The 22,276-nt window shown below is 40.9% G+C and overlaps 1 protein-coding gene across 2 annotated transcripts in view; it reads right to left on the bottom strand.

The window, feature by feature from the left end:
• Positions 1–22,276, bottom strand: part of MANBA (mannosidase beta) — a 119,006-nt gene that overhangs the window by 81,110 nt on the left and 15,620 nt on the right. For both annotated transcript variants that reach the window (XM_047798575.1, XM_047798574.1), the window contains exons 5-7: positions 17,236–17,359; positions 5,628–5,803; positions 4,338–4,448 (exon numbers count right to left, since the gene is read on the bottom strand). In XM_047798575.1, the coding sequence (XP_047654531.1) occupies positions 4,338–4,448; positions 5,628–5,803; positions 17,236–17,359 (411 nt within the window). The remainder of the gene's footprint in view (positions 1–4,337; positions 4,449–5,627; positions 5,804–17,235; positions 17,360–22,276) is intronic.

Below are 22,276 nucleotides of genomic sequence, written 5' to 3'. Positions count from 1 at the left end.
CTTTGTGATTGCACAGGACTCTGTATTTCTCCAGAGTGCTTACCACACTTTACTAATTGCTTGTTTAATTATTTAATTTCCCAGCCAAACTATTTGTTTTACTAAGATCTCAGAAAGAAATAGAAACGGTATCTTATTCACTGCTCTATCACCAGAGCCTAGCGAAGTGGCTGAAACACAGTGGATGCTCCCTAAGTATTTAGTGAATGAATAAGGCTCAAAAATAACTCTACAGTAGCCACAGGCAAAGGGCACATTTCACAGACATGCATTAATACAAGGCATGAGGCAAGACATTCTTCCTTTACTCCTGTTGCTGAGAGTCGCATCTTTATATGTCATAAATAATGATGCAACCATATTAGCCTGAATTGAAAAAGAATTTATTTCCCACAAACAAAATAACACAGAAGCTCCTCTTCTTTCTCTGTGGTAAGCTGGAATGACTCTTTTTTTTCACACTTTCGTGAGGATGACACAGAACAAACTCAACATGTGACCGAGCACACACCTTACGTCCAGAGAGTTAGAATGAAGGGAAAGTCTAGGCTCTTTAAACAGCTCTAAGACGTTCTCCCAGTGGAGACACACACACACACTCACAATGCCTCAGAAAACACAGAGCATAATTAACCAAAGGAAAAATAAGAAACGCACTCCTAAGGGTACAGCTCCAAACTGAGTGTGGTGTCTGGCCCACAGGAGAGGTAATTCCAAATGTGAGAGGTGACACCAAAGTACAACCCTAGGCAGGTGCAAACACCAAAGGTTGATGTCAGGGAAGGAGGAAATCTATGAAGATGATTAATATCACTATTGCTTATCGTACACTATTATAAGCCAGAGTCAAGTTACCTCATCTTTACTGTGCCATTATGCATATAAGGAAATGGTATTTGAAGGACTAGATAAGGAGTCTATGGCTAATAAATACCAAAGGCCAGTTCTTTCAGATCTTTAGTGCTATACATGAAACTGGACAGGAACTAGCCATTTCTTCAGACTAAAATCAGATTGTGCCCTTTAAGACCCTCTAACTGAGGCTACCTTAAGGCTTATTCATAGATTCAGAGGCAAAACAGATGGTTATGGCTTCAGAGGGACACATTTTTATTGTGTTTTATTTTAAATATCAGTTCCTAGTAGATTCGGGGTGGGGAGGATTGGTCCTTCTCTAGAGCTATTTTGAAAGCATTCCTTTAAAGGACAGAGGCTGTTTTTCCCCACTGTCAACTCTAGATAGCTCCAGTTCCAATCCTGGCTCAACTTTAGTATGTTTAAAGTAACATGAAGAAGCAGTTTTTTGTGTAGTTTTAATCCCAAAAGCAGAACTTCAGTATGTTGTTTTGGAGAAGGGATCCTGAAGCTCATGAAGCATTATTTTCAGAATCAGAAAGGCTTGAGGATACAAAATATACTGTGAGGGGGAACAGATGAAACTTCTTGATGGTCAGACCTTTAATCCCTTTCTGCCAATAGACTCCCTGACAAGAGAATGGAGAATGTCATTACTGACAAAGCTAAACACACACACACACACACGATTACAGCTACAGAAATAGATCTGAATTTCCACCTAAATACTGAACATCAACGCTCATACAGGGTTTCTCATCTGCATTTTTGCACCTTAATCTTGAGAATGAATTGACACCAAGGATCACTAGACATTCCAGGAACGTTTCCACTGGGAAAGACACAGATAAAATACATAAATAGAATAAAGGAATGCAGAAAACAAAAATAATGCAAAGGAGTTCCCGCAATGCATAAAGGATCCAGTGTTGCCACAGCTGTGGAGTAGGTCACAGCTATGGCTCAGATTCGATCCCTGGCCAGGAACTTCCATATGCCTAGGGTGTGGCCAGAAACGGGAAAGAAAAAGCAATGCAAAGAAAACTTCAAAACTACTTATAATAATAATTACAAGTCTAAGAGAAATGAGAAGATATTATAACTATAAAATACAAATAGGATGCAGTTTTTAAACAGAAATTTTTTTAACAAAAATATTTTAGAAATGTCTTAAGTGATAACAAAAATTACTCAGCTGGAGTTCCCGTTGTGGCGCAGTGGTTAATGAATCCGACTAGGAACCATGAGGTTGCTGGTTTGGTCCCTGCCCTTGCTCAGTGGGTTAACGATCCAGTGTTGCCGTGAGCTGTGGTGTAGGTTGCAGACGCGGTTCGGATCCTGCGTTGCTGTGGCTCTGGCTTAGGCCGGTGGCTACGGCTCTGATTCAACCCCTAGCCTGGGAACCTCCATATGCCATGGGAGCGGCCCAAAGAAATAGCAAAAAGACAAAAAAAAAAAAAAATTACTCAGCTAATTGAAAACGTTAAGATAGGAGTTCCCATCATAGCTCAGTGGGGACAAATTCAACTAGTACCCATAAGGATGCAGATTTAATCCCTAGCCTTGCTTAGTGGGTCAGGGATCTGGCATTGCTGTGAGCTGTGGTGTAGGTCACAGTTGCAACTCGGATCCCAAGTTGCTGTGCTGTGGTGTAGGCTGGCAGCTGTAGCTCCAATTCAACCCCTAGCCTAGGAACTTCCATATGCCATGGGTGTGACCCTAAAAAGCAAAAACAAACGAACAAAAAAATGTAAGACAAAATCCAGTAAGTCTCCCAGAACATTGAATAAGAAGACAAGATGGGATATGGAAGGGGAAATCTAAGACTATTGCTCAGTCTAGGAGGTCCAATATCTGATTAATAGTGGTACCAGAAAATAGAACAAAGATAATGAACAAAAAAATGATAAAAGATATAATACAAGACAATGTCCACATTGAGTTTCTAGGTTGAGAGAGCTAACAAAATGACTAGCACAACAACAACAACAATGGGGAGTTCCCATCTTGGCACAGTGGAAACGAATCCAACCAGGAACCATGAGGTTGTGGGTTCAAACCTTGGCCTCGCTCAGAGGGTTAAGGATCCAGCGTTGCCATGAGCTACAGTGTAGTTTGCAGATGTGGCTTGTATCCCATGTTGCTGTGGCTGTGGTGTAGGCCAGGCAGCTGTAGCTCGAATTGGACCCCTAGCCTGGGAATCTCTATATGCCACAGGTGCAGCCCTAAAAAGACCAAAAAAAAAAAAAAAAAGTAAACGCAAATAATTCTATACAAGAAAATAGAAATTAGAATGTAATTATACTTTATCTAAAACACATTCTCAGGAATCTACTGGACAAAGTGTTTCACCAAGAGTGAAGAGTCAAAAAAAGAGAGAGAGACATGGCTCCAAACAAAGAGGATTCCTTGTTTAATCTAGGTGAAAGATGAAGGAAATACCTAGAACTCCTAGAAAACAGATGAAGGGAATTCCTAGAATGATAAAAGTGCATTCCAAGCTAACAGTTAAGTAGAAGGTCTGGAGAGTAACCAAGAAAGATCAGGGAGATGAGCAAATTGCTCCAGGAGAGAGAGTTTCATAAAATAACAAAAATTAAAAGAAAAATAATAGTAATAATACACAATGGATAGATTACCTAGTGAGTGTGACTAAACTTAAAAGGTCTGTTAGAGAGTTTGTATATGATTTAGAGAAAGGGAAAGGGGAAGACCAAGGGACTGGACACATGAGGCAATTGTTAACTCTAAGGAAAACAGAAAATTGCACAAGAAAGAAAATATAATTTTAGGACACCACGTGGTTCAGCTTTGAATAGTATTTTTGTAACATATCAATATAAACAGTGAATATCAAGTTAACAAAAATGGCCATAAGGCTACATTGGGAGGGCAGAGGGAGGCAAAATGTGTATATAGGGGCCAAGCAGGGGTCCCCAGAGAGAATCACACAGCAGAGAGACATCCTCATCCTCAGGGTGTGAAGTCTGCAGATATACTAAACTGAAAAATTAGGAAACACTAGCAGAAGCATGTTACTTGGGCAAATGAAGATGATCAGCCGACTAGAGAGGTAAAAATTAAAAATCATTGACTCTATAGAGTAGGATAGTAATAGAAAGGGATTCATTCTATTTTTCACATGAACCTTGTATGAACCTTCATATGAACCTTCATAAGAACAAAGTAATATTTGAGCTTTAAAATTATATATATATGTATTACTTTGAATAAAGTACAATTAAAAACACAGTAGAAAAATATTTATAAATGAAATACTGTGCAAACTCCGATCCATTAAAAAAATATAAACACACATATACCAGAAGCTTTGGAATGCATGTAACAGTTACCAATAATTATCTTTGAATGGTGGGGTTACAGGAGTTTTGCTGGTTTTTTCTTTTCCTACCAAGACCTCTATCGCTATTTTGACAAGAAATACACTTTTGTTCACAAAATATCTTGAAGTATTTGCTTACCTTAGCTGATCTTTCAAAACTTAAGCCTCCATCCAGCTTAAAAAGTACTGTCATGTTGTAGCCAGTCTGGTTTCCATGTCCATGAGGCCACCAAGTTTTTACAGTAATATTCTTTAAGAAATAATATGCTATTCTGAGTAATCTGTGGCATATTTTCAGCAAAACAATACAGTAATTCTGAGCATCACATCAATTTCTCATGGTCAAGCACACTGCAATAATAATCTCTCTCACTGTATATTATGCCAAATTATATCAATCCACAGATAATACTTAAAAATCAACATGCTAAGAGTTTAGCATGAATTAAAGCACCAAAAGGGAAAGGAAAGAACAGAATAACATGGGTGTTCAGAAAAACAACTGTTCCCATTCCAACACTCACGTGGCATTTATTCTACATTATTAACTCTTAGAACTGGACTTTGAGGTTGACTCTTCTTTCAAATCCAGAACTCAGAAAATTGTTTTGAGTTCCTACTTTATCTGAACAGTTACTGGATGCTGTTTTGTTTTGTTTGTCTTTTTCTCTTTTTCTAGGGTCTAGGGCCACACCCAAGGCATGTGGAGGTTCCCAGGCTAGGGGTCTAATGAGAACTGTAGCCGCCAGCCTACGCCAGGGCCACAGCAATGCCAGATCCGAGCCACGTCTGCAACCTGCACCACAGCTCATGGCAACACTGGGTCCTTAACCCACTTTAGGGAGGCCAGGGATCGAACCTGCAACCTCATGGTTCCTAGTCGGATTCGTTAACCACTGAGCCATGAGGGGAACTCCACTGAATGCTGATGTGCTCCATCCTTTTCAGCCAACAATTGTTAATTAGAGAAATTAAATAGGGAAAAAGAAAAGGTAAAATCCAGTCCACTTCTACTCATGAAAAATCATAAGTTTAGAATTAGAATTCTGTATGTAGAATAAGCATCAATAATTAAAATAGTTTACAAGTACTAAAAATAATCACAGCATTTAATATAATGCTTAGAATGTATTTTGGATTTTGGATACTGCAAATACTGCAGAAAAATTAAAATATAACACACCTGACTTTTTGAGAGGAAAGGGTACCAAATTAATCACATAATCTCCATTTTCTTAATCTTAAAATTTGGGAAAACCATTCCTTACACAAAATACATGACAGGTTAAGAGTAAAAGAAAAAATGGGAAAAAGTACATTTTTCTTTAATAATCAGTCCCTTCTTTCTAAGCATTTCTTTTGAAAAGTATTGCTTTTCACAATACTGTTCAATGCTCTGTAGTGCTTGTGAGGAAGAACCATTATTTACCTTGTTAATTTTCACAAAGAGCTTAACAATTCTCTTCCCATGCTTAAGTTCAATGCTGTATGTCCGCTGTGTTTGCAATTCAGGAATGACTACAATCGCTTGACCAAAAACTGGCTTTGAACTGACAACATGAAAAGAAGAATCTATTTCAAGATTCCACTCCTGGATATTGTTATCTAAGGTATAAAGAGAAAAAGAAAAAGAAAAATGTATATATATATAATACACTGGAAAAAAAGAACAAAGCAACTTCTAAACTATAAGTGCTCCACAAATGCCATCATGATAAAAATTTCAGCAAAAATTCTCTTTTAATGTTAGAGTTTAATCCTTCATTCTGAAGAAGAATAACAAAAATTATATATTCTATATATACCCTTACTCTAAAAATGTTACAATTATAAGTCACAGAAACTTTATAAAAAGGGCACAAATAGAAAATTACAAATAGAAAGATAACATAAAGCTTTCAAGATGGGAGTCCCCACTGCGTCTCAGTGGTTAACGAACCCGACTAGTACCCATGAGGATGCAGGTTTGATCCCTGGCCTCGCTCAGTGGGTTAAGGATCCAGCATTGCTGTGAGCTGTGGTATAGATTGCAGACACGGTTCAGATACCGCATTGCTGTGGCTGTGGTGTAGACCAGCAGCTACAGCTCCAACTCGACCCCTAGCCTAGGAACCTCCATATGCCACCAGTGCAGCCCTAAAAAGACAAAAAAGACACACACACACACAAAATCCTCCAAGAATGGTACACACTTGCTTGTTTCTTTTTACAAAGTAAAAATACTGAGGGTCTTTAAGTCATATAATAAGGCATAAACTTAGATGTAGTAGAATTAATCAAATGTGAAAAAAATAAAGATACATTTTAAATGTAGACTCTTTTATCCAAGAAATATTTACTGAGAACCATCAATGTGCCATGTACTTTGCTAAATGATGAGATGTCAATAGTGACCCGGGTAAATAAACACGGCCCCTGCCCTCATGGGCTAAGAGTCTAATGGGATATGGACAAGTACAGAAGTGTGAAAATACTAAGATGGGAGAATTAAAAGACTGTTTTTAAAAGCATAGGAAGGAGCAGAGGGTCAAGGATCTGACATTGTCACTGCAGCAGCTTGGGTTGCTGGGGTGGCCTGGGTTCAATTTCTGGCCCAAGAACTTCCATATGCCAGGAGTGCAGCCAAAAAAAAAAAAAAACGAAGCATAGGAAGAAAGGACGCCTGCCTTACATAGGGTGAGGGAATGGTTTTATGCAATAGCAGCATCTAGCTAAGCCTAGAAGATGCTGTAGCTAAGTTCAGAGGAGGACAAGTATTCCAGACAAGAGAGAAAGGCAAATGTGAAGAGCCACAATTGAGAGGGCAATGCCATAACGAGGACTTGAGCAATGATGAAACTGGTGGAGGTCAGCATGACTAAGGAGTAAGCAGGGTCCAGCTCAAGGTCCAGCTCAAGTTGGGTCATGGGAGGAGTTTGGCAATCTCATTCCAGATCAATAAGCAGCCATTCAAGATTTTTTATCCAAAAGAATAGCAAGATCAGATTTGTATTTAAAAAAAAAAAAAATCTGGAGTTTCCTTCATGGCACAGTGGAAACACATCTGACTCGGAACCATGAGGTTGCGGGGTCAATCCTTGGCCTCGCTCAGTGGGTTAAGGAGCCGGTGTTGCCGTGTGCTATGGTGTAGGTCAAAGACACAGCTTGGATCTGGCGTTGCTGTGGCTGTGGTGTTGGCCTGCAGCTGTAGCTCCGACTAGACCCCAAGCCTGGGAACCTCCATATGCCGTGGGTGCAGCCCTAAAAAAAAAAAAAAAAAAAAAAAAAATCACTGAGGAGTTCCCTTGGGGGTGCCTCAGGTTAATGATCTGCCATCATCACTGCTGTAGCATGGGTCACTCCTGTGGCATGGGTTCATCCCTAGTCCCAGGAACTTTTGCATGCCACAGAGGAGGCCAAGAAAAAAAAAATCACTGGGGACCTCAGCATAATGATATACCATATTGTAAATGGAAGAAGTACTAAGACATGAAATCTGTGCAAAAAGGGAAAGAAAGTGCCACTTGGAAAATCTAGGGGTGGAGAGGAGGAAAAGAAAAAGAAGAGGGAGGAGTTCCTGTTGTGGCTCAGCGGAAACGAATCTGACTGGCATCCATCAGGATGCGGGTTTGATCCCTGGCCTTGTTCAGTGGGCTAAGGATCTGGCGTTGCCGTGCGCTAGGGTGTAGGTCACAGATGCAGCTCGCATCCCAAGTTGCTGTGGTATAGATTGCAGATGCGGCTCAGGTCCTGCATTGCTGTGGCAGGGTGTAGGCCTTTGGCTACAGCTCTAATTCAACCCTTAGCCTGGGAACTTCCATATGCCATGGGTGCAGCACTAAAAAGAAAAAAAAAGATTACATAAAATAAAAAAGAAAAGCAAAAGGAGAGGGAGGGAGGCTAAAGAGGACAGCTATGGGGGAAAAGAAAGATGAGACAGATACCTAAGGAAAAGGGGTGAGGAGTAGGTTTCAAGAGGGTTTTGAAGTAGTATTTTATATAATGTGCAATACAGCCCCTTCCTCCATCAACCATTAAATTAACATTGTTTGTTTGATATCTCCAGAATTGGGATTGTGTTTTGGTTTTGGTTTGTAAAAAAGACAGTATGTCAAAGTAGGCTTTGGGCAAGAACAGGGTGGAAAAGCAAACCCATATTTTTTAGGTTACACAGGAGAAACCAGGAGTGAAATATCCAAAAAGGCTAGATGGGCAGGTGTCAGAGCTACAGCAAGAAGAACAGTGACTGTACAGAGCACTTAAGTTTGTATGATTCATGGCAGGAAACTGAAGTTCTTATTTAGTGGCTTCTGTTTTTCTCTCTGAAGAAGGGACAGGAAAAGGTTAGCAGCTGAGAAATACCTTAGGGACCCTTCTACAAATAAAGAGAGGATTGTTGATCATGGCTTTACTGCAAAAGAAAGAAAAGTTTGTATGCTGATCAATGACTGACGACTTTATAACTGGTATCCCTTAGGAATGTAGAACCACACCGGACTTGTTCTAATCCCCATCACAACACATCTCATCATTTCCACCTCATATTAGCCAAAACTATAGATGGATTTGATGCACACTGAAGTAAAACTAATCCTGGACTTTCTACTTTTATTTATTGAATGATTTATTCTTTGGAACACTGGTCACTAAGCCTGAAGTAGGTTTGTCCTTATCTGGTCAATTTTGCAATTTACCCACACAGAACCTCCAAGTTTTTCCAAGATGCAGTAAAATATATCAAAACAACCATATTTTTTTAAATAAAGGCACTTTTCTCCTTCCAAGTATATATTATATCATTCAGTTTTCCCTTTACTACGTTATTATTGTTTTTAACAGACGCACACACTCCAATATAATCCAAAGCTTTTTATTGTCTAAAATACCCCTAAATGTTTGAGAGCTACCTGATCTTAGTCCCATTCACATTCCCTTGGCTTTTCTTACTATCTCTTATTTCAAGAACTAATAATAGATAACATTTACCAAGACCTTACTGTGAGCTAGGCATCGTTTTATGCCCTCAACATGTATTAACTTATTTAAGCATCACAGGATTGCTCTCAGGTAAATTCCATTACTAACATCATTCTATAAATGAGAAAACTGAAACAGAGAAGTTAAGTAACTTGCCCAAGGTCACACAGCAAGTAAATGGCAAAACTAAGATGTAAACCAAGACAGTCTGAAACTGGAGACTATATACACTTAACCTCTAAGGTGTGTCAATCTCACCCAAGTAATTTCCCCCAAACTATGTCTTTGTGGTGCTCGGGATCTTTACAGGGGGCGTGGGGGGGAGCGGGCTTATTATTAGGGGAACATTTGTTTTAATGATGTCAAGCTATGATAGACATCAAATGTGGTTAAATGAGCCTTTAACCACAACAACACAGAGTCACAAAAATTTTGACCAAGAAATGTGCTAATAGATCTCCAAGTCTACTTTCTGATGACTGTTTAATCTCTAAACTATGAGCTAACAAACCATGGTCCTTGGGCCAAATCTGGACCACCTCCTGTTTCATAAATAAAATTGTATTGGAACACAGCCGCTATGGATGGGATTATATCATTCCCCCCAAATTTATATGTTGAAGCCCTAACCCCAATCTTTTAGGAGGTAATTAAATGAGTTCATAAGGGTGGGGTCCTATTCTGATAGGATGGTAGCTGTAAAGGAAGGGGAAGAGACGAATCAATCAATCGATCTCTCTCTCTCTCTCTGCACCATATGAAAACACAAGTGGAAAGGCGGCCTCTACACACCAGGAAACAGGCCTCACCACAAACCAAAATCAGCCAGAACCTTCATCTTGGACTTCCCAGCTTCCAGAACTGTGTGAAGTCAACCTCTGTGGCTGAAGCCACCCAGTCTTTGGTATTTTATCACAGCACCTCAGAGAGCCAGACAGCAGCCATGCTCATTGTTTATACATTACCTTTGGTTGCCTTCATACTACAATTGCACAAAGGCCATATGGCCCCAAAAGCTAAAATATTTACTACCTGATCCTTCAGAGAATAAGTGCACTGATGTCTATTTCCCACAAAAGCCCATTCTAACCTTTCTTTACTATCTGTAATGACAAAAAACTCTGCCTCCCTCTTCACTAACCTTGACCTTTGGAAAGTCCTTCTCTACACTGATTTGAAATTCACTTTAATTTCCACTTGAAGGTTTTCGTTCAGCCCTCTAGGATTCTACTACCAACCAATAACCACCAAGTTCAAGCAAGTACCTATGCTGTTTCCTGCCGCTTCCTCTTCAGCAGAGAATCAGCAGTTTGCAAGGGCCTCCAGCAGGAAGATAAACAGTGTCATTCCCAAAGGTTATTGGCAAAATTCCCCAGTTTCTACTGCTTCTAACATGGAAAGTTCTAAAGGAAATTGGCACCCCTCTGGAGCTCATCCTGTGAACTCCCTTGGATGCCACTAAATTTAAAAATTAAGGCTGAGGGATTAAAAACCCCTATGAAGATTTATAAGCTATCATGTCATTACCAAATGCAATATACCAACATATTTAGCCCTCTTTTCTTCTTCCACATGGAGTATTACCCTTCCTTCCAGAAACCATGGAGAATTTTCAGTAGTTTCGGTTCACAAAGGACATTTAGATTCTTAAATAATAATTTTCCTGGTATCACCTGGTCACTTCTTTTCACTTGCTAATTTTAAGACACACAATCCTATTTTTAGTTAAGGAGAGCTCCCTCTTCTAAATTAAGACTCATTTCTAGAATATAGCCTTTCCTAAAGAATACCCATCACCCTCAGCTTGCCTAAAGTGGAATGCAAGATCATTTCAAAAATGGACAAAATGGAGTTCCCACTGTGGCTCAGCAGTAAGGAACCGAGGATGAGGGTTTGATCCCTGGCCTTACTCAGCAGATTAAGGATCCAGCGTTATGTGAGCTGTGGTGTAAGTCACAGACGCAGCTCGGATCCTGCACTGCTGTGGCTGTGGCATAGGCCAGCAGTTGCAGCTCCAATTCGACCCCTAACCTGGGAACTTCCATATGCCTCACATGTGGCCCTAAAAAAGCAAAAAAGAAAGGGTGGGATAGGAGAGAAGAAAGATTACTAAACGACCCAAAAGTCCCTCCCAGGTCTCCCTCCATATTACATCAAGTTTTGCATCCTTTTTCACCCTGACTAATCAACTCTGGGCTCAAACAGGACAGGAGCTCATTATCAAAATGGGGTGAGCAGGCAAGGTCAACCGGCTCTCCCCACAAATTGAAGCCTTCCCAGCTTGGAGACTCAGCCATGTCCAGCTGATGTCCTGCTCGCTGCAGAAGACATTACTGCAGTCTACAGTTTAGTCCATATAACCTCAACCAGGCAGGCAACCCAGGGGATGGCAAAGGACATGGTTTGGCCACCAATTCATCTTCAGATTCTTTCAAAGCCAGTTCAGTGAGGTTTCTTTAAAAACAAACCAACCAAGAGTTCCTGTCGTGGCTCAGTGGAAAACAAATCTGACTAGTATCCATGAGGACGAAGGTTCGATCCCTGGCCTCACTCAGCAGATTAAGGATCCAGCGTTGCCGTGAGTTGAGGTGTAGGTCGCAGACACGGCTCGGATCTGGCGTTGCTATGGCTGTATTGTAGGCGGGCACCTGCAGCTCTGATTCAACCCCTAGCCTGGGAACCTCCATATGCCTCAGGTGTGGCCCTAAAAAGACAAAAAAAAAATTGATTAAAAAAAAAAAAACCAACCAACCCCATGAGTCTGACTTAGATGGGAATTTGCAAAAAGGATAACCAGCTACACAGCTCAGATGAATGTGTGTTGCTTCTTGATGCAAACAATCTTCAGGTCAACTCCAATGTGTGTACATTAAACTTTAAAACCCACTAAAATATGCAAGCTCCTTTTATATTCATATTCAGTCCAGTTTTTTGCCAAGATGTGGACAGGAAATAAAAGGAAACAGCATTATTCAGTTGTCTAAGAGGGAAAAAAGTATAAGAAGATATGGAAGTAGAAAAATAAGAAGATGGCTGAGTTACATTAATTGAAGCACATCCATCATTACCAGAAAGACTCTCAAACCACACCTTAAGCCTTGCTTTAACCAACTGTAATTACATTTAGTCACATATTGAGCTTCTAGAAAGACTGGGTTCTTCCAAACTTACACCCTCACTAGGTTGCATATTAATGACTGCTATAATTTACAAACATGAGGAAAGAACCATGGAATAATGGAGCCAAGAGAAATTTGTTGATCTCCTACACTTTGTAGATGAGGTTTCTGAGGCTCTGACTGCAGAACCCAGCTCAAAGCTGCCCAGCCAAGTGGGCAGGACAAAGGTCCAGGTTCCCTGACTCCAGGACTCTTGGTCTTCCATGCATGTCTCACAGGGGTGCCTATCAAAAAGAAAGACACTAACAGGCACACATTGATTGAAATTTATATATGAACAATCAGGAAGACCAAAAGCAAAAGTGCTTTTTGCCCTTCCAAGTCCTAAGTCCAAATATAATGTAATGTGAGACAAAGCATTTCAAAGGACTCTAACAATAAAACATTAGCCTCTTATTATGAGGGTCTTTGTAAAAAAAGAAAGAAAAAGAACCCTGAAATCTACAAACCTAAAGAATGTGTCTGATTCTCCATTAATTACATAATTACTTGGTGCCACAGTTCCTCCATGTGTCAAAATACCATCTTTGTAACCTAAACTACCTGACAAGGGCATGACAACAGTTATATGAGCATTTCTGCCAAACAGTGGAAATATATTTCTTGAATAATTACTATCTGTGAATCTTGACAGGCCCTATAAATTATACCCCCACCCCAAAGACCAAAGATGTTAAATCTACTTAAAGAAACAAAATACACCCAAAGATTACAGTTAAAAATACAGGATGGCTGGAGTTCTCCCTGTGGTGCAGCAGGTTAAGGATCCAGCGTTGTCTCTGCATAGGCACAGGTTCAATCCCTGGCCCTGGGAACTTCCATATGCTATGGGGACAGACAGAAAAAAAGAGCACAGCATGGCATTGGGGGGCAGGGGAGAACGAGCAGGGACAAGGAAGATACTCAGGTCAGCGTGGGACAGACGTGCACATGTTGGTAGATCACTTATATAAGATGGAAAAGCTGCTCCATCTCACTGGGTGGGGAAGCTATTCCGAGACAGCTGCCTTGATTAGCTTCACCCTGCTGAGCTCCTCCCAAGTCCTCCTTCTGTCTGCCTGCTTCTTCTTACATCTTTCATAGCAGATGCAAGGCTGCAATGAAGAGGTAGTCTTGGGTATTCGAAGGAACAGTAAGGACAACAAGCTGAAATGACCAAGCCACAGAAGGTTTACATTTAAACGGAGGATATTTTCCAGGGCTCCTGTGAGAATTAGAGGACAGACTTCAGTAGCTGCTTTTCAAAGAGCTAACAGCTTGCATTAGCCAGGAACAGGCACACAGTTAGTTACAACAGCTGTCTTCTCCTTTACCAAGCGGCAAGATCTCCTTGCCTACTCTGCAGGACAAAAGTCCTCAAAGATGAAATCAAGAAAAGACAGACACAAGGCAAAATCCCCCTCAAAACAAGGATAAATTGGTAAGTTCTAGAGAAAAAAAATCAATTTATACAATGAGACAGCTAATCAGAGCAGATTATTCAAGCAACCTACCTATCTATAAATATATTTTCAAGGGTGAATACTATCATTTTGCAGTAACATAATTTGAAGATGAATGAAAAAGTGATCAAAAATGAATGCAAAAAAATGAATAATTGTTTGCATTAAAATATGAATGCACATAGAGAAGAGACTTGTGGTTGCTAAGGGGACAGGGCAGGGATGCAGTGGGAGTTTAGGTTAGCAGATGCAAACTATTATATATAGAATGGGTAAACAATAAGGTCCTACTGAATGGCACAGGGAACTATTCAGTATCCCGTGATAAAGCATAATGGAAAAGAATATGAAAAAGAATGTATACGTATGTATAGGTGAATCACTTTGCTGTACAGCAGAAATCGTACATTGTAAATTGACTACACTTTAATAAAAAACAAACTAAAACAAACCAAAAAAATACTCATCTAACAAGGCTCTAAGCAAGACTGGCGAAGCTTTCTTACATTGGAGTATTATATTCTCTGCATCAAGCTATTAGCAAAGGGCAGCAATGGCCTTCAATACAGACCTCTGTTGGGCAGGCCAGCTCCTAGCTAGACCCCCTCCTCCAACTCAGAGAATGAAGGGAGGGGGTGCTTTAGGCTGTGGCAACAAATAAATTTGGAAAGGGCTAGGAAAGGCAGCATCTCTGAGGATTGGAAGTGGCCCAACAGAGGTCAAAGATCCATAGCTCACCTCAGCTCAAGAGGAAGATTTACAGGTTGAAAAACATCTCTATACTATTTCTTACTAACTGTGGTACCAGAAGATCACACAATGCAGTGTTTCATCACAACAGACTTATTATATATTTGGACCGAATATGTTTATATAGGCATTAAAAAAGAATGAAATAATGGCATTTGCGACAACATGGATAGACCTAAAAAGTATCATACTAAGTGAAGTTAGACAGTGAGAGACAAACATTGCACTACTATGTGGAATCTAAAAAAAAGATACAAATGAACTTAGCTGCAGAACAGAAACAGACTGAAAAACTGACGGTTACCAAAGGGGACAGGTCGGGGGAGGGGAGGGATGGACTGGGGGTCTGGGACTGGCCTATGCACACTGAGGTGTATGGAATGACTGGCCAACAGGGACCTGCCGTATAGCACAGAGACCTCTACCCAATATTGCCTGATGATCTATGTGGGAAAAGAATCTGAACGCGAATGGATATGTGCACATGTATAGCTTCATCACTTTGCCGTACAGCAGAAATGATCACAACCCTGTAAATCAACCACACTTTAATAAAACTTTAAAAAAAATAAAAACTAAACAAAATAAATTTTAAGCATCACTTAAATGGATTTAACTGAAATAAAATTCAACCAGTCACTAATGGCTAATAAAATGAACCCTAATGACTCATATCCTGGAAGAAATGTTTAGTTTCATATTCAAAATTTTAAATTAAACTAGGGCAGTGTTATTCAAATTTTGTCAGATAGCAGGATACCTGGAACGCATAGCACTTTTTTGCTAACCACCTAAAACACTGATTAAACCTCAAAACTTCAGACCCTTTCTTACAGTAGATTTTATCACATATACCTGAGAAAAACTGCAAATAGGGATGGGAGAGAGTGAGCCATTCATTATTTGATTTTAATAGCAAAGCGCAGCCCGAGTTGAGCCTCTGAAGAACAGTTTGAGAGGCACTAAACTAGAAAATTCTAAACAGCCACATTTTTATATGCAATTTACTGTGTATCTTCTGATGGCTTTTTAACATTTAAACCTCCGCCTCTGATGTGCTTTTTCACAGCATATGGAGGTTCCCAGGCTAGGGGTCAAATCGGAGCTGTAGCTGCGGGCCTACGCCAGGGCCACAGCAACGCAGGATCCAAGCCAGTCTGTGACCTACACCACAGCTCACTGCAATGCCAGATCCTTAACCCACTGAGCAAGGCCAGGGATCGGAACCCACACCCTCATGGATACTAGTCGGATTCGTAGCTGCTGAGCCACAACAGGAACTCCCTGATTTGCTTTTGTCTTCTGCCTTAGAAAACATAGATTTGGCTCCACCTAACAGCAAGCTAGGGTCACCAAGGCCCTAAAGATAACAGGACTTTTGTGCAGACACACCACACACTTGATTAGAGATTTCCTCTTGTTTGGTTGCAGGTAACTGGACTGAGCTATCATTTAAAATCCCACTTGCCTCCCCTTCACCCTGATTTCCCTAACTGCTCAAACCTTTGGATCTTTCATATTCTGAACGACTGGAGCTCCCACCCCAAAGACTATGACAATCCGGTTTGGTTTGGTAATTTTTTATACCTCCCCTCCCCACCCCAACCCACGTGCAAGGATGAGTAAACGCATTCTATTTCTTTTCTATGCCAAACACACGCAGTGCTGGGCAAAGAACACAACAAACATTTGACCCACTTTTAACTAATCCATTGACATCTGTGAAATGTTGAGGTTTTCTTCCATGCCCCTTTCACCTGAAGAAGTAGTACTCTTTACCTTATGAGAGTTTCTTTAATGCTTTGTTTTGCCTTCCAGTTGATGTTCAACTCTTTTTTTTTTTTTTTTTGGCTGCACCTGCAGTGTGTGGAAGTTCCCAGGCCAGAGGTGGAACCCACAGGGCATCTGAGACCTACACCACAACTGTGCCACCATCAGATCCTTAACCCGCTGTGCCGCAAGGAAACGTCCTATTTTCAACTCTTAGCTAGGCTGGTGTGTCACAACCTTCAGAGGAGAAAATGTGCAGTGACAGAGAGTCAGCCCAGTGACTTGAGCAAACCAAGGACTCAGCACCATGAAATTCTGAAAGTGACTATTATAGAGACCAGAAAAAGGAATATAAGCCATCAGCCCCAATTCTTTTAAGAAAGAATACCTAACTTGGGAAAACTCAGAGCTGCTAATTTCCTTCCTTCCTTCCTTTCTTCCTTCCTTCCTCCCTCATTCCCTCTTTCTTTCTTTCTTTCTCTCATTTTTTTACTTTTCAGAATACATTAAAAAGTAGCTACCTACCTACTTACCTGCTTTATATAGTAAATTTTCATGACAAATCAGTGTGTATATATTTTTCACGTTTGTCAATTTAATGTGCCATAAAATTCTTTACAATAAATATCTGAAAAGTATAATTAGTATCCACAGGGGATTGGCTTCAGGACCGCTGGGGTTACCAAAATCCACCCACCCTCAGGTCCCATAGTCAGCCCTCCTCATCTGCAGTTTCAAATCCAAGGATTCAACAGACCGTGGATCTCATAACGCTGTGGTGCTGATTGAAACAGTTCTGTGTATAAGTGAACCCGTGCAGTTCAAACCATGCTGTTCAGGGGCCAACTATATATCTATGCATTCAAATGATCAACCCAGGTTTTCTAACACAGAGGAGGCTCAAAAAATGAACAACAAGCACTCACATCTCTTAGCTTACCATATACAGGGGAAAACGTGAAGTAGTCCAGATGACATATATTATAGGCTTCAATTCTAACATCCTTCCAGATGCCCTGGGTAGGAAAGGAAGGCCCCCAGTCCCAACTAAAGGAACACTGCTCCTGCAATTTCAAGGGGAAAAAAAAGAAGATAGATTTTGATTACCATGAAGCTAAATATTATGAAAAACCTTTTCTTTTAAAATAGTATATATGTGTATATTAGTTTGCTAGGGATGCCATAACAAAATAGCAAAAGCTGGGGGGGGGGGGGGCTTAAACAGTACAAATTAATTTTCTCAGTTCTGGAGGCTGTGAAGTCCAAGATCAAGGTGTTGGCAGGTTTGGGTTCCTGAGCTTGCAGATGGCTGCTCTCTCGCTGTGTCCTCCCATAGCACTTTCTGAGCACACACGCGCATCCCTAGTGTCTCCCTCTGTGGTCCAAACACCCTCTTCTTACAAAGACATCGGTCACATTGGATGCGGGCCAACCCTAATGGTCTCATTCAACTTCATCACCTCTCTAAAGACCTCATCTCCAAATGGGGTGGCATTTTGACGAAACAGAGGGTCAGGACACATGCGAGGGGTGCATGATGAAGTCTATAAGAGTGTGTGTGTGTGTCCCATACACAGCATCTAAAACGACCCATAATCTCTGCCTGATGTTCACGCTCTTGTGTAATCGCCTTCCCTGGAGCATGGATTAGACCCAGTGAAGCACTTCTGGCCAGTAGAATATGGCAGCATTGAGAGCACTTCCAAAATTAGAAGTGCTGCACCTTCTGCTTGGGGGGCTCTCTCAACTCCCGACTGGCCAAGGGGGAAGCTGTCTTGGCAGATGAGATGCGATGAGGCAGCTCTGTGGAGAGGCCCACATGAGCGAGCCTGGAAGCTGAGGCCTGCCAATAATCACAGGGGGGAGGCTTCACTCAGCCTTAAGATGACCACAGCCTGGTCCACAGCTTGACAGTAACTTCATGAGTGACCTTGAGCCAGAGGTTCCCAGCTAAGCCACACCTGCATTCCTGATGGACAGAAACTGTAATAATAAATGTTATTTTAAGCTGATAGGTTTGGGCATAATTGTTACACAGCAATAGACAACTAAGACAATAACTCGTCTACCAACCTAGGCAAGGTCGTCAAATTTGGCATAAGTGCTCTAAGACTATAAAATCTAGTTATATACATTTATTCTTCAAAAGCATATTACACTGAAGCAACACAATATTTAAACTTCGCCAAAATATCTCTGAACCTACCATTAAATTTTAATGTAATAACTATGAAGAAAGAGGAAACCTATTGAAAGATAAAGATATTTATAATCAAGTTTAAGACTTGCCAACACCTATTTCCTCCAGTATGAATTCAGAAGCCCTGGTTTCTGAACTTACAGCCCAAAAACAATCAGTTCAAAATTCAGACACCTGACTCAGGTAGGCCAGAGCGGACACCCTACCCGATCTTATTCAGCCTGATTACCTGTCTCTCCTTTCAGACACTCAATTTCTATATTAATTTACAAAGGTTCAAATTCAAAAGTAGGAAATGGTTCCCTAAAAATAAATCCCTTTCAAGCAGAATTTTTCTAATTTCTACTTCTTAAAAGAAAAAAAAATATTTTCAAAACACAATTAATTTTATAATTAACTTTATACCTTAAAATGTATAAGGCTTATAAGTTTAACTTTTAGAAAAGAACAAACACCAGAGGAAGTACTTCCAATGTATAAGGCTTATAAGTTCAACTTTTAAAAAAGAACAAGCACCAGAGGAAGATCTTCATAGAGTTCCCCCTGAGGTTCAGTGAGTTAAGAATCCAACTGCAGTGGCTTGGGTCTCTGCAGAAGCGCAGGTTCTATCCCCAGCCCCGACACAGTAGGTTAAAAGGATCCAGCATTGCTGAAACTGCTGTGTAGATTGCAAGGATGGCTCGGATGCAGTTTCTGGCCCTGGAACTTCCATGTGCCATGGATGTGGCCATTAAAACAAAAACAAAAACAAAAAAAGATCTTTGTGAATAGAGCTTATGTAGAATAGAGCCTGAGGATTTAGCCAAACTGTTCTCATTTATTATTTCCTAGGCTTTCTAAGTGTCTAAAGCAGAGATAACTTAGTTTCCACTACAGAGAAAAAGAAAGAATTAAAATCACTTCAGAGTATCCACATCTGTATAAATTCACCACTTAAAAACCAGATTATCATGTTCAGAATGAAAACCAACTTGGGGGTATTTATGAAGAGTATTTATTTTTTATTTTTATTTTTATTTTTTTGGCCACACTTGTAGCATATGGAAGTTCCCAGGCTAGGAGTCGAATCAGAGCCGTGGCTTAGGCCTACACCGCAGCCTCAGCAACACCAAACCTGACCCACATCTGTGACCTACACCACAGCTTTTGGCAACACCGGCTCCTTAACCCACTGAGTGAGGCCAGGGGTCAAACTACATCCTCACAGATGCTATGTTGGGTTCTTAACCCATTGAGCCACAAGGGGAACTCCTGAAGAGTTTAAAATTCAGATATAATGGAGTTCCCGTCGTGGCACAGTGGTTAATGAATCCGACTAGGAGCCATGAGGTTGCGGGTTCGGTCCCTGGCCTTGCTCAGTGGTTTAAGGATCCAGCGTTGCCGTGAGCTATGGCGTAGGTAGCAGAGCTGTGGTGTAGGTCACAGACCCGGCTCGGATCCCGCGTTGCTGTGGCTCTGGCGTAGGCCAGTGGCTACAGCTCGGATTTGACACCTAGCCTGGGAACCTCCATATGCCGCAGAGCGGCTCAAGAAAAGGCAAAAAGACAAAAAAAATAAATCAATAAAATAAAATTCAGATATATAATTCATTTATTAAGGATAGGGAGAATGAGGAAGGCAAAACAGTCAACATTTTATAAAGCTGATTTTTTTCTCCCCAGCAAGGGCTACAACTCACTCTCATTTACACAGCCTCTCCAAATAAAAGCTTTTACTTATTCAAAAATATCTGTGAAGTGCTTTCTATTTTTCCTGTTGGGAGTATATCAATGTACAAGACAGAAACAGTTCTGCTTAAAGTGCTCACAGCATGGCAAGAAATTCAGATACTGAACAAACAGTCACAAATTCAAAGCACACAGAGAGGGAACATATAATGGGAGAGGGAGAAGGGGTGTCAAAACAGGTTTCCCTGAATAACAGTGAGTTATAGGGAGACTTGAAAGGTGAGTAACACTTGTCCAGTGGGGTTAGAGGACAGGGAAGTGAAAGCACCCTGTCAGAGGTTATGTACAAAGTTATCAAGGTGCAAGAGAATATGATGCATTCCAGGAAATGAAGAGAGAACAATGGGAAAAGATGGGCGGAAAACTGAAGCAGTAGGCATAGGCAAGGCTGAGCTAAGAACTTTGGACTTCACCCTAAAAGCAATGAGAGGGGTTCCTGTCGTGGTGCAACAGAAACGTACTCGACTAGGAACCATGAGGTCGTGGGTTTGATCCCTAGCCTCACTCAGTGGTTTAAGGATCCAGTGTTGCTGTGACCTGTGGTGTAGGTGGCAGGCGAGGCTCAGATCTGGCATTGCTGTGGCTGTGGTGCAGGCTAGCAGCTGTAGCTCCAATTACACTCCTAGCCTGGGAACCTCCACATGCCTTGGGTGCAGCCCTAAAAAGCAAAAATAAAATAAAATAAAAATAAAGGCAATGAGAAACTGCTGAAGAGTTTTAAGGAGGGGGTGCTGTGATGATTTTTTTTTTTTTTTTTGTCTAAAAGGAACATTCTGGCTGCTTCTTGGCAAATTAATTGGAGGAAGGCAAATGAGGCCGTAGGGTACCAGTTAGGTGGCCAGGGCAATATCTGATGCAAGAAATGATGATAGAAGTTCTCGTCATGGCTCAGTAGAAATGAACTTGGCTAGTATCCATGAGGATGCAGGTTTAATCCCTGGCCTCGCTCAGTGGGTTAAGGATCTGATGTTGCCACGAGCTATGGTGTAGGTCGCAGGTGCAGCTTGGATCCCATGTTGCTGTGGCTGTGATGTAGGCCGGCAGCTACAGCTCCAATTCGACTTCTAGCCCGGGAACCTCCACGTGCTGCAGGTGTGGCCCTAAAAAGACAAGGAAGGAAGGAAGGAGAGAGAAAGAAAGAAAGGAGGACAGATTGAACCCAAGAATGGTAGTAGAAAAGGGGCATGAGTAGATTCAAGAACTACTGAAAGGGTAACACCCACATCATCTAAAGGACTTTAGGATCTTATTAAAAAGAGAGAGAGACTGAGGGATCAAAAATAACTCTGAGATTTCTGGCTTGAACAACTGTGGTGGATGGTATTCCATTCAGCGAGACATGGAGCTAGGATCAGGGTTAGATCCCAAGGGCAGTACTGGACATACTCAGCTTTAGGGGCCTGCGGTGTGCCCATAAAATGGAATATTATCCAGCCTTACAAAGGAAGGAAATTCTGACGTGTTACAACACGGATGAACCTTGAGTACATTATACTAAGTGAACTAAAAGACAAGTACTGTATGATTCTACTCCTATGAGTATCTAAAGGAGTCAAATTCAAAGAAACAGAAAAAAAAATGGCGGTTGCCCAGGGCTGAGAGTCAGGAAATGTGGGGAGTTGCTTTTTAATGGGTATAGAGTTTCAGTTTTGTAAGAAGAAAAAGTTCTGCAGACTGGGTTCACAACAATGTGACTACATTTAATACTACTGACCTGTACGCTTAAAATAGTTAAAAGATGATAAATGGTGTTTTGCGTATTTTACCACAATTAGAATTTTTTAAATTAAAGTAAAATAAAAAACTAAGTGTCACATAATATATTAATTCAGCCATGCATTAGAATAAATCCAAGTCATCTAGACTGAGATCAGACTCAAAGAAAAATATCAGTTGTGGGTTTTGCTATCTTTCATCAGATTTTATGAGAACCAGAGGAGGGAGTGGGATGGACTGGGAGTCTGGGGTTAATAGATGCAAACTATTGCATTTGGAGTGAATAAGCAATGAGATCCTGCAGTACAGCACTGGGAACTATATCTAGTGACTTGTGA

This window comes from Phacochoerus africanus, chromosome 10 (assembly GCF_016906955.1).
Source record: "Phacochoerus africanus isolate WHEZ1 chromosome 10, ROS_Pafr_v1, whole genome shotgun sequence".
In the NCBI taxonomy this organism is placed as follows: Eukaryota; Metazoa; Chordata; class Mammalia; order Artiodactyla; family Suidae; genus Phacochoerus; species Phacochoerus africanus.
This window is presented reverse-complemented; position numbering and strand designations above follow the sequence as displayed.